Source organism: Xenopus laevis, chromosome 9_10L (assembly GCF_017654675.1).
Source record: "Xenopus laevis strain J_2021 chromosome 9_10L, Xenopus_laevis_v10.1, whole genome shotgun sequence".
NCBI lineage: Eukaryota > Metazoa > Chordata > Amphibia > Anura > Pipidae > Xenopus > Xenopus laevis.
The window spans coordinates 75,601,108-75,613,601 of NC_054387.1; the positions used below are offsets into that span (position 1 = coordinate 75,601,108).

Consider the following 12,494-nt stretch of genomic DNA (forward strand, 5'->3'; position numbering starts at 1 on the left):
CCGGCAATAATAATGGCGATTGTGATTGAACAGCACTACTCAATCTTTTTGAATTAAAATTGCCTTTATCGCAGACTTCTGGGCATCACAGCAATGTTTCAGGCCTTAAATTGCCTTTTATCAAGCTCAAAAGGCCATTTAAGGCCTGAAACATTGCTGTGATGCACAGAAGTCTGCAATAAAGGCAATTTTAATTAAAAAAGATTGAGTAGTGCTGTTCAATCACAATTGCCATGTGTCTCATTGGGCCCACTGCACCTCCAGAGTATCCCTCCCCCAGCAGTCTCTGCCTCTTCTATAATTATGTCCTGGAGAAGCCCACTGCAAGAAGCACACTCCTGCATTGGCAGCAAATACCCAGGGGTGATCATGACCCCCTTGTTGCCTGAGGTGGCTTGCTGTGTGATCTAAGGCTAATGCCAGATGTAGTGGATCTCAGACTGTAGAGAAATGCAGACTGATAATCTGCTCCTACACTTTGTGGATGTGCCTTCCCCTGGATACATTACATTGGCCCAGATGCTGGCACACTCAGCAGATTTTGGTGCCAAAATGCAAACTCTATTGTCTTGTGTGCATGCACCATTGTTGCCAACTGGCCAGTATTTGATCGGCCAAGCCGATAAATCACCAGCTGGGGCTAGGGCCGGCTTTAAAAATTCACTGTCAATCTGATAGATGGTATATTCCTAACACACAATAAATCTTACCTCTCCCTGACCCTTTCTGCTGAAAATAACCCCTTATATGGTTAGACCTGCCCATCCCCCTGCCTACTCTGCCCATTTTCTACCCACTCCGCATTTTTCCCTTCCCACTCCACCCTGTTCACTGCCCAGTTATGTCATTACCCCGCCCCCACGTGGCATCACCACCCACTATCTGACCTAGAGGCCAGTTTTATTATGGCAAAAAGGTGGAAACCCTAGCCTGCACCCAGATACATTACTTCAGGCTGGATGCAGGCACATGCAACAGATTTCAGCAACATAATGTAAATGCTCTCAGTTCTGTGCCAAAATCCACTGTGTGTTCCTGCACTGGGTCTGTGTAATGTATCTGGGTGCAGGCACGTCAAGAAGTGTAGGTGCAGATTCTTGCGTTTCTCCTCATGCTGAGATCTGATACGTCTGACATTAGCCTGAGGTAATGAAAAAGTCAGACACTGCTTTATCAGTATCTTTATATAACAAAGCAGTCAAGAAGGATGGTGAATCTGTGAACTAAAATATATCAACCCTCTGTTTCAATCAATGGATTAGAAAGCAAAAATGAATGTCAACGCATCCACGAGGCCTCACAGAATATAACCCTCAGGTGCCTATTGTCATACAGTTGGTTGTAACTACTTAGATAAGCATCTGCCTTTTCCCTTTGAAACAGGTGTTTGCCTCATGATCACTTTACATCTCAGCACATAACAACAGGGACACAACAACTTAATCTCAAATGCCCCAGAGATGTAAAGGAAAGGTGGAGATGCTCAGATCTTATCTTATATGGACAATAAATAGCTTCTTTTGTCATGGACTTGGAGAGAATTGCCACAAGGAACCTCTTATTTTGAATACAATGTTTTCCATATTGCCAATTAACATCAATAGATGAATCAAGGCTCTACAATTTATAGTTCTTCTGCTTCTCCATCATTAGTAAGGCCATGGAAATAGTATAACTATTAGTTGTTTCAATGGAGTCTATAGATACATTTTCCATAAGAGCAACCACCACTGAATCTTCTCTTTTATTAAGCTCAGCCAAATTTTGAGGGTTTTACTAGGGCACGAATGAGTGGTAAAGGTTTATCACTGTTAATAGGCTAATCAATGTGTCCTCCAATGTTCCACATGTGGCTCTGCTGACCTGTGATTGTACAAATATGTTGACTGAATTAACTCTTGTTGATCTACAGCAGCCTGGTGTCACTTAATGTATTAATCCAGATGTATCCAATTTTGTGCTTTGGTCAAAATAATTATGTAATTAAGTAGTTCAGTCCTGAGTTCAAAGAAGGCGACAACTAAGTGAAATCTGTGAAAATAACAGTAAGTATCACAAACCCACACCAATTAATATTCATCCCAGATTAAGGAGTCAGACCCATGCCCATGTATAAGAAGAGAAGAGGGATGGCGATATATTAAACTTTGTGTAACATTCCATGGTATATATGTATAATAGCCCTATATCTTGCCAGATGCCATGTTCAAGTTACATTCTGAGCAGTGGCAAATAAACCTATCATTTTTAGCCAGACATATTTGTCTGATTTCTATAGTCCATCCCAAAGATGCTCTATTTTTTTAGATAGTTAACTCTTGTAAGCAGGGTCCTCTCTCCTGTTGTTTCTCCTGATCACTATGACCAATGAAACACTGCTGTCACAATACTTTACTTATATAGCGTTCCCTGGCAAATATCTCAGTAGCAATCAGTACAAGAGAAGCTGCTCCAATGCTCTGCTCAAGACACCCACATCTGCCCAGGTGGCACCACTTCTGTATGCCGTGCTGGAAGGTACAATTAGTACAATCAGTACAGCCTACAGAGACAGATGCATCACTTTGTTTAGAGGTGAAAAGAGGCACCTGGCAGCAGCAGCGACTCTGTATGTGCATCATCAAACAACGTGGTCCTTTGCCCAGCTATAATCACTGTAGCTAACACAAAGTGCAGTTCTTTAAGGGCATACAAGGACTGGACAAAAAACAAAACTGCAGAGACAGAAGACCTGTGAAACTGAGAATCCATGACTGTAGAATTTGTCTTGCTAATCTCCATATCCTTATCCCATTGAACATGGGCAGTCACATGTGTGGACTAAGCATTTTGGGTGGTTCTACAGCTAGTATGGCTCTGGGGGCTAAAATGAACCAAGTAGTTACTCTCAATATATTTTTTTTTAATTGTTTTGAAAGTTTTTCTATGTAAGCATTAAAAAAAGGTTTTCATGAACAGCTGTCAATAAAAGCTGGTGACTCCCTGCAGACCGAGTTGGCAATTTCTAGAGTGATATACGGGGCACTTGTGTGAATATCTGGCAGAGCAGAGAAGGCAATATCAGGCAGAGATCCTCTCTTGCTATCTGCTGCCTTTCTTTACCTGTTTATTGAATAATTCAAAATGAACCGCTGATCTGTTGCCCATCCAGTAATGATAATGAAGTCACTGGCAGGGGGTGAGGATGAGTTGCATCCTGGCACTATAACCGTGTCTTTCCCACAAGCCAAGAGGCTGGTAATCTGATCTTAATCTGCCACTGTCCGCTAATCCTTTACTGAATCCCTGACCATGTGTGATGCTGCCAATGATATGAAAAGGGCCAGCTGAGACTCAAAGAATATGAGTTTCTACTAAGTATATCACACTTTTATTAAAAGTATTGTTTATTCTTTTCTATAAAACCAAAGGGGTATTTTATAACTGGGTGCCACATGTGGTGCCATGTATTTTGCACATTGCCATTTGTTACATAGGGACATATATAGCATATACTTTATATATGAATAGAGAGAGAACACACATATACTGCATATATTTGTGTTGTACATTTTGTGGCCAGTTGGCTGTTTGTTGGCCTGTGTATGGATCTGTCTGATATCTGCCAGTTATCAATCAATGGGCCAGATTTAATTCAATGAGAAAAAGATATATCACGTAAAAACTCATGGACAGGATTCAATTTGAGATGCAATTCAATTCTGAAAAACTTATCTCATTGTTTATCATGTGAGAATTCTATGGGAAAAAACTGAAACTGAATTAGGAGAATCTTGTCCATGACTTTTCATGTGAAAAACACGAGATAGCTTTTTCTCACTGAATTGAATCTGGTCCAATGTTTGGTGAGATCATCTAATGAGGAGTGTATGGCCAGCTTTACCCACCTGGCCACCTTGATTGTAAGCTCTACGGACAAGGACCTCCTTCACCTTTATCTCTTGAATGCAACTGTATTTTTTATGTTATTTATATTTTAGAATTGTATTGATTCCTGTCAGATCTAATAATGTATTATTTTAATATATATACAAATAAAACATAATACAACTTAAGTGTCTCTCACCTGTATTTTAGACCATATTTAATTGAGGTACAAACTGATTGCTCTGCACTCACTGAGACACGTTATCCTTATTATTTCAGATGCCTAATCTTTCATCAATTGGTTTATGCAAAGTCAGCGAGTGCAAAGGCCTGTGTCTTTGAAGGTTTACCACACACAGACACACAATCACACACACAATGTGCTACCTTCTTTGCATATAAGAGCCTTCAGGCTGAGCATTTGTAACCCTGCCTTTGCCTAACACAGAAAATCACTTACATCCAAATTAAAAAGGTATCAGATTGCAGGAACAAAATCCCCAAAATTAGAGGGGACAAAGTTTGATCTCTACCATATTGAGGCATAAGAACAATAGGTGCTTTCTACTTCAATGGGACTTCAAAGCTCGGCTGAACAAGTCTGCTAACTGGTACTTTGTTCAAGATATATGGATTCACAGATGTGTTTCCCAAACTAGAGTTCATGTTCCCGCTGGACTGAAGCATTTGTAAGAATGGGAAACACAGTGACTAAAAGACATGCTGGAGTAGTATGAGTATTAATGAAAAGCATGAGGCACAAGTAGGATTAAATGAAGCATTGCATAAATAGGAGTATAAATTAAGCTTTTGGGGGAGATGTGAATAAGGGCCCTGCTCACAGTGCCAAATAATAGCAAATAACACTTTTTTACAGTGTGGCCAGCCCACTGTTACTAACTACAACTCCTAACACCCTCCAACAAGAGGGCTTATACCTGACAGCCCTACTCTATAAACATCGACACAACATGGTCCTTTTTATTAAAATAAATAAATATCTAAAACCCTTCTCCAGTTCACAACTATTTTCTCATGATTTTACTATACATCACATTTTAAGCTTTTTGTTCAGCAGTTCTTTGGAATTCCAACACAGCATTTTGATTGCTGGGGTCACATACCCTAACAACCAGGCATTTGTTTTTTTTAAAAGGGTCAATAGGAGAGTACCCAGACAGAAAAAAAATATACAGATATATAATCCTCCCAATTAATCTGATTTGTGGTTGCTGGGGACATTAACCATTGTAACCATTGATCATTTTGCTTTAAACACAGCACTTTCCAGCATAATTCACTGCTCCACGGCGTTTTCTTCTAAAACACTGCTGTTCAATTTTTACATGCAGTTGGGTGGGAGCCCCATTATATTAAAACGATGATGTCATACTAAGAAGTCCCTCTAAAGATGGCTATAGACATGCAGATTTATCCTTATGTTGCTCCGGTGCAACCTTCCAACCTACAACTAACCATTCAGATAAATAAAGTAGTAAAGAGAACAAATCAGACGATGTTTTGGCCATGAATTGACAGACAGCAATCATACAAAAAGTTATGTCCGACAAATAGAAGTAACAGTCTCCCATTGATATCGTCAGACAATCCATGCAGAGATATTTAAATGTTTTTTTTCTAAGAAAGCACCACGTCACCATTGTACATCTAATTCCCAAGCATCCCTTGTGTAGGCTTGCCCATGTGCATTATACTAAAATTGTGTTCATTTGATGTTTATAAATTTTGCTGTCTACAACATACTAAACGTTAATTGTACAGTGAATTGCCCCTTTAAAACAATAGGCAGAAGACACAGACAGCACCTGCACTTCCTACATATCAGGGTCAGTCCAAATGAGTAGATTCGGGGAGATTTAGTCGCCTGGCGACTAATCGCCTCTTCTTCTGGGCAACAATCTCCCTGAACTTCCCTCACGTGTCTTCCCATCCGCTAAAATAAAAAGTCGCCTGTGCTTTCCTCTTGAGGCAACTTCGGGCGACTTCGGAAAACTATGCGCCACGTGTGCTTTAGCGCAGGCAACTTTTCATCATATCGGAGATTGTCGCCCAGAAGAAGAGGCAATTAGTCGCCAGGCGACTAAATCTCCCCGAATCTGCTCATGTAGACTGACCCTTAACCTCATATTAAACACTAGTGCATTGCCCTTTCAGTACTTCGAGCATTCAGACTGTTGTGTGAGCCTTTCAAGTGTTTAAAAAAATGAAGCAGTAAAGGCATCATGTATGGGCTGACAGATAAAAAAAACTCCCAGAGCAATACATACATTTGAATAGAGATTGTTTTTATTATTATTACTTTTTAAAACACAGCATTTTTGGAAAGCCAGAAATAGAATAATGAATATAAAACTGATCTGACAGCTGACAAACAGCACCAGCCAATTTGTAGCATGTTTTGAACTGTCATCGATCCGGGGGAAGAATCAAAGGACAAGTGGGTTACTGATCCAACATAAATCAATGTGTAAACAAACATCAAAAGCTGGTGGGAGCTATCCTTCTGGGGCAATATGGAAATGAAACTTGTTTCCCTTTGCTTAATACTGAGGCTGCCAGCTTACATATTTTAGGGGCATGTGAAATTTATAACAGCCACTCCTAACAGAAGGCCATGGAGAAGGTAGGCTGTACCCTGAATAGTCCAGTGTATTTGGAATACCCAGGAGTGTTACAATAGAGGGAGTGGACCCTGGAAAGCTGGGGGTTTCCATATATATTTGTGAAATCTGCTGGTGATTTGGAAGGCCCATATATCATTTTGCTATGGGGATTGTTATCTCTAGTTACACCATTGGCATAGTTTTATGATCATTATCATAGTATTATGATAATAAAACAGCATCTTGTACTTGATCCAACTAAGATATAATTAATCCTTCTTGGAAGCATTACCAGCCTACTTGGTTAATTTAATGTTTATATGATTTTCTAGTAGACTTAAGCTGCCCACAGACACAAAGATCCTATCGTACGAATCAACGTACAATCGGACTTCCCCATCTCCCGACCTGCCACTAACCATTCTGATCAAATAAAGTAGAAAAGAACAGATCAGCCGATGTTCTGTCCCTGAGAGCAATCGTACAAAAGTTATGTCCGACCAAAGCTAGTGACAGTCTCCCTCTGAAAATCGTACAATCAGCAATACATGCAGAGATATTACCCGCAGCCGACAGAAATCTTTTAACCTGTCCGATCGACCAAAGATCTTTGCGTCTACGGCCAGCTTTAAGGTATGAAGATCTGTTATCTAGAAAACCCAAGCATCTTAAATAAGAGGTCCAATACCTGTATTAAAATGTTCCACCCATTTTGTTTTGCTAAGAAAAGGTTTTCTTGGACCAGGATAAAAAACGGGAAAAAAATACAGATAAAAATTCCAGTATTAGTAGAAATTCTCCACAATTTTTTTTTCACACACAAAAAGTGATTTTATGTGCTGGAAAAACACAGAAAAAATGCTGACACCTTCCTGTTGATTTTTGCCATTTCATGTATTTTTTTCAGTGGTTTTGCAAATGTTTCCCTCCTCACTATCCAGTAGTCTTATAATTCATTTGCCAGTATCCAGAAGAGAGGAGGCTACAACCAGAGAGAGGAAAAGGGTGCTACCAGTGGTTTGGCCAGCTAAATGGAACCGTAAACAAAACCTTGAAATGTTAATTTAGGTCCACATTCAGTGGGCCAGGCTATCTGATGCATGTATCTCAGGGGTTGTTCATTTAACTTTTAGTATAATAGTGATATTCTGAGACAATTTGCAATTGGTTTTTGTTTTTTATCATTTGTGGTTTTTGAGTTATTTAGCTTTCTATTCATCAGCTTTCTAGTGTGCAATTTCAGCAATCTCGTTGCTAAGGTTCAAATTACCCTAGCAACCATGTATTTATTGGAATAAAAGACCGGAAAATAAATAGAAGGCATGGATAGAAAGATGAGTGATAACAAAGTAGTAGTACAAATACATTTGTAACCTTACAGAGTATTTGTTTAAATGGGGTCAGTGACCTCCCATTTGAAATCTGGAAAAAGTCAGAAGAAGAACTCAAATAATACAAAAAACGATACAAAAATAAATAATGAAGTCCAATTGAAAAGTTGCTTGAACTTAGCCTTTCTATAAGACACTAAAAGTTAACTTAAAGGTGAACTACCCCTTTAAATACCAAATACATAAAGATACATCTGCTTTGTGCTAATGTGCAGCACTAAACTGAGGCAAATTATACATATCAACAATATGGCTACAGTATGTACAGTATTTTCTGGGGTAAATAGAGATGTTGCCTTCTCTGCGGGGAAGACTTAGTTGAAATAAAGAGACTGCAGAGGGTATACTAAGCTGTAAACTCAATGTGTCTGCATTCATCTTGGAGATGGCACTGAACGATCGTTTGTCCAATATGAAGGTAAATCTGCAAGTCTATGGTCACCTTTAAAGTGGCCGACATCAGCCTGAGGGCCAAACAATGGGATCTGCATGATATTGACAGCTCAAGGTGGGAATATGAGTGAAAGACTCACTAGTTCTGTGATCTCGCCAAATGAGTGGATTTTATAGATGTGGCCCTCCTGTGGCCCCTGGGATGCTGGCACTTGTAGCTCTGTAGCAGCTGGAGGCTCACAAGCTGGACACCTGGTTATACATAAACACACTGTCTGACTGAACAAAAATACAATAAATGGGCTGCAGTGACTACATAGTTAATATGGTTTTTTTCTCTGAGACCCTGTGAAGAGTTGTGAAGTAACCCTGACCCTAATCTAAAGTCACTCAGGAGCAGGGGAAACCAAGTCTCTTCCTCTCTGAGCAAATAACAAAGGCATAGTGTCGTTACAAATCCCTCATTCCACAGAGGAAGGGGGAATCCAATGCTCAGAGCTGTGGAGCAGGGGGTCTCCGGGAGCTGAGGGTCTCTTTGATCAGGAAAATCCAATTATTTGTGTGTACACATTCCCCACATAGTGACTACTTCATTAATTGTCCCGCCTTTTGTCACCTCCCTTTCCACTCCCGTGTAATAATCAGTCCCTTTATGTCGCCCCAACCAACACTCCATGAGGGCTTTGTACATTCAAAGGATTTGCTGGGGCTTCTGAAAGAGCCGCTCTTCTTTGATGATTGGGCGGCGGCAAACTTCAAAGGCAGAGAAGCGGCCTGTGACTGGCTAGCGGCCCAGCAAAGTCCTTATCAAATTCTTGGAGGTGCTCCTGCTGCAGACAGTCATTCAGTCAGTCAGTCAGTCAGTCAGTGAGTCGGTCAGTGAGTCGTGGAGCGGCTGCTGGAGGGAGGACAGGCGAGAGGAGGATACTACACAGCACTAAACAAACAAACTGGTGGCACCAACTGATTCATGTATCACCACCAGTGTCCTGTTCATCCTCCTCATCATCAGGCACCTGTAGGAGCTGGACTATGGCTGCCGTGGCTGTCCTAAGGAATGACTCTCTCCAGGCTTTCCTACAGGTCAGTGCAGCAGCTGCCCTCTCACTATTAAATGGGAGAAAGTCATCATAGTAATACATTACAGGCTGCAATGCTTGGATTTTTTAAATCATTTGTGGAAAATGTGAATTCTTTGGGAATCTATATAATATTAAATGCCCAATAGCACAGGCTTTATGGCAGATACAAGTACAAGGCACTTGCTTTATTACTACTGGGAAAAGGGGCTTTATGGAAATACATTATTTCGGAGCTGTCTGGATAATGGGTTTCTGGATCACAGATCTCATACCCATGAGATAACTTATATGTGTAACAAACGTTTCAGGGCAGTATAGCATCAGCTCAGGATTATTTGCGCATGAGAGTACAAATGGTTATTAGCAGCAGAATTATTTTGATTGGGAGGACACCTGCTTATCCACAAACTTGTCACACATTTATCAGTTGCAGGACAGAAACAGCACTTCTGTAGGAGGAATAACTTTACAAGGGTGCAGTGAACAGTGCTATACACTGGGAACTCCAGCGGGCAGTGTTTATAATGGGCAGCGTGAGTTACAGCAGAAGTTCATTATAGAATATATATATATATATATATATATATATATATATATATATATATATATATAGTGTCATGATGAGTTGGTTCAAGTTGTAGTTCAGCAACAGATGGAGAACCACAGGCTTGACATCAACCACAGGCTTTGATGTTACGAGGAATAGGACTACACCAGACTCTCATACAAGTCAATAATAGCTATATATATTATATATCTTCTATTTCCTCACTTAATAAATAAATCACCTATAGTTCATTACATTGACATAAGCTCTTTTAGGCTGGGCCCACATTTTGTATTGGTTATTAGTGGTTTTTGTGTGTTTTCCTGCCCGTATGTTTAATGTAGACACCAATTTATTGTACAATGTTGCGGAATAATTTGGCTTTTTATAAATACATTTTAATAATGATAACATTTAGAATGTTCAATTTACTTGACTATTAAATGTTTTATTATATAATTGTCAAAAGAAAGTATATTTTTTATATCGTCTGGTGATCCAATTGTGTAGTTAGAGATGACGTCTTCTATTGGCTTATATTGCATTTTGTTTCGTTTGGGCAGTTGCAACACAAGTTTTTGGAATGAGACAGTGCTCGGTCGCAGAGATGTTACTCCGAAGTGCGTAGAATCTAGTGATACTGCTTTTTAGAAAGGCCAAAGAGGAGTTTCTGCTTGTGATTATTAAACAACCTTACCTTGGCATAAATGGGCTGACAAATAATGTTACCCAGGACACTAATTACCTTTTAGAAGATTGGAAAATATGTTTTAGATATGCTCCTAATATTTCAATTTGCTTGTTTCCAGGACAGAACTCCTAGTGCATCCCCAGATGTTGGTAAGCACTCGCCCTTGGCTCTCCTGGCAGCTACGTGTAGTCGAATTGGCCATCCAGGTACAAGTCCTACTGATTTTATTCAACTTCCTTATGACCCAACAATTGGATCTCCATCTAGGATTTTCCACCCATGGACTAATGAAATACCTACACATTCCACTGGTGGAATTCAACCTCACAATGGCATTGGACTTAACACCTCAAAAACACAACTTGCCTCTCACATCCAGTCTTCCTTTGTTACTCATGAATTACCGTTGACTCCACCGGCAGATCCTTCGTATCCATATGAATATACTCCAGTGAAGATGTTACCTCCCCCCATTGCTGCTTTCCAGGCTTCTGGTTGTCAGTCTGCGTATGTGCCTACTGTTTCTTATGCACCACCAGCCCCTATCACTTCTGCTCTTCATGGGTTTGTACCCAGCCATTCAAACTTGATACACCAGCAGCCAAGGCAACTCTCTCCCAATCCAGCAGAAGACATGCCCTGGTGGAGCATTCAGCAAGCCACACCAGTTGCCCATGCATCTCATATTCCTCATCCCCATCACCGGTTCCCTATCCAGAGAAGTTTCGTTTTAGGGCATTCTGATTTTGCACAATATCAGACTCAGATTGCTGCATTACTGCAAACTAAATCTCCCCTAGCCACAGCCAGGAGATGCAGAAGATGCAGGTGCCCCAACTGCCAAACTTCCAGTGGTCCCGACGAGGCAGGCAAAAAAAAGCAGCACATCTGCCACATCCCAGGCTGCGGAAAAGTGTATGGCAAAACCTCCCATTTAAAGGCTCATTTGAGGTGGCACTCTGGGGAAAGACCTTTTATTTGCAACTGGCTGTTCTGTGGCAAAAGCTTCACCAGGTCAGATGAATTACAGAGGCACTTAAGGACTCACACTGGTGAGAAAAGGTTTGTCTGCCCAGAATGTGGGAAAAGGTTCATGAGAAGCGACCATCTGGCAAAACATGTAAAAACTCATCAAAACAAGAAGATAAAAAGTGTGGAAAGGACAGTGAAGCAGGAACAGAACAGGAACTATTAGCTGAAGCCTGACACATATATCTCCCGTGCAATATACACTATTCTGGGTACTCCAATTGGATTAATAACAAGCATTCAAATGTAAATGGTCTCAGAACTTGAATAACCTGTATATTTGTACAGGGCTCCTTCAGATTTTTTTTCACTATGGCTGTCTTGGGGAGGATACTTGGTTTTCATATTCTGTGTATATTCTGTGTATATTTCTGTTGTTCCACACTATGTGTGGAAAATGAATAACTTAAATTTAAAAGACTTCAAAGCTTCTGCAAACTATTTAATGATTTTGTGAAATCCCTGTTTCATTGGTTGCCCCTCCTCAGCATGCCGTCCTTTGGTTCCGTAGGAAGAAAATAAACAATGGAGTCACTTGTTCAGGAGATCAGAGCCGAGTCACTTGCTTTGATATTCTAGAATCATATTTGGGGAAGGGAGAGAAATGCATTTATAAGCAGGGGCAATACAATGACTCGAAGGTACAGACGATCACAGCTACTGTAAGTGTTACTATGCAGTTACTTGAATCACTTTCAGTTGCAGGATTCTATTCTGTTCACCATGAGATCCAGAAGTAAAGTATTCTGTCCTAAGGGGAGATTAAAATACCAGTCCTTATTCTTATGTAGATATGGTACAGTATCATTCCTGTGTGCGGCCCTAAGTAATAAAATGCTTATATACTATAAGCCTATTAATATAATATGT

At 40.3% G+C, this 12,494-nt stretch overlaps 1 protein-coding gene across 1 annotated transcript; it reads left to right on the forward strand.

Moving 5' to 3' along the window:
- Positions 1-9,148: 9,148 nt before the first annotated feature.
- sp5.L (Sp5 transcription factor L homeolog) lies at positions 9,149-12,174 on the forward strand. The gene is given in 2 exon segments (NM_001096636.1): positions 9,149-9,358; positions 10,714-12,174. Coding segments are annotated over 2 exon segments (1,128 nt in total). The 5' UTR covers positions 9,149-9,307; the 3' UTR covers positions 11,791-12,174.
- Positions 12,175-12,494: the final 320 nt, after the last annotated feature.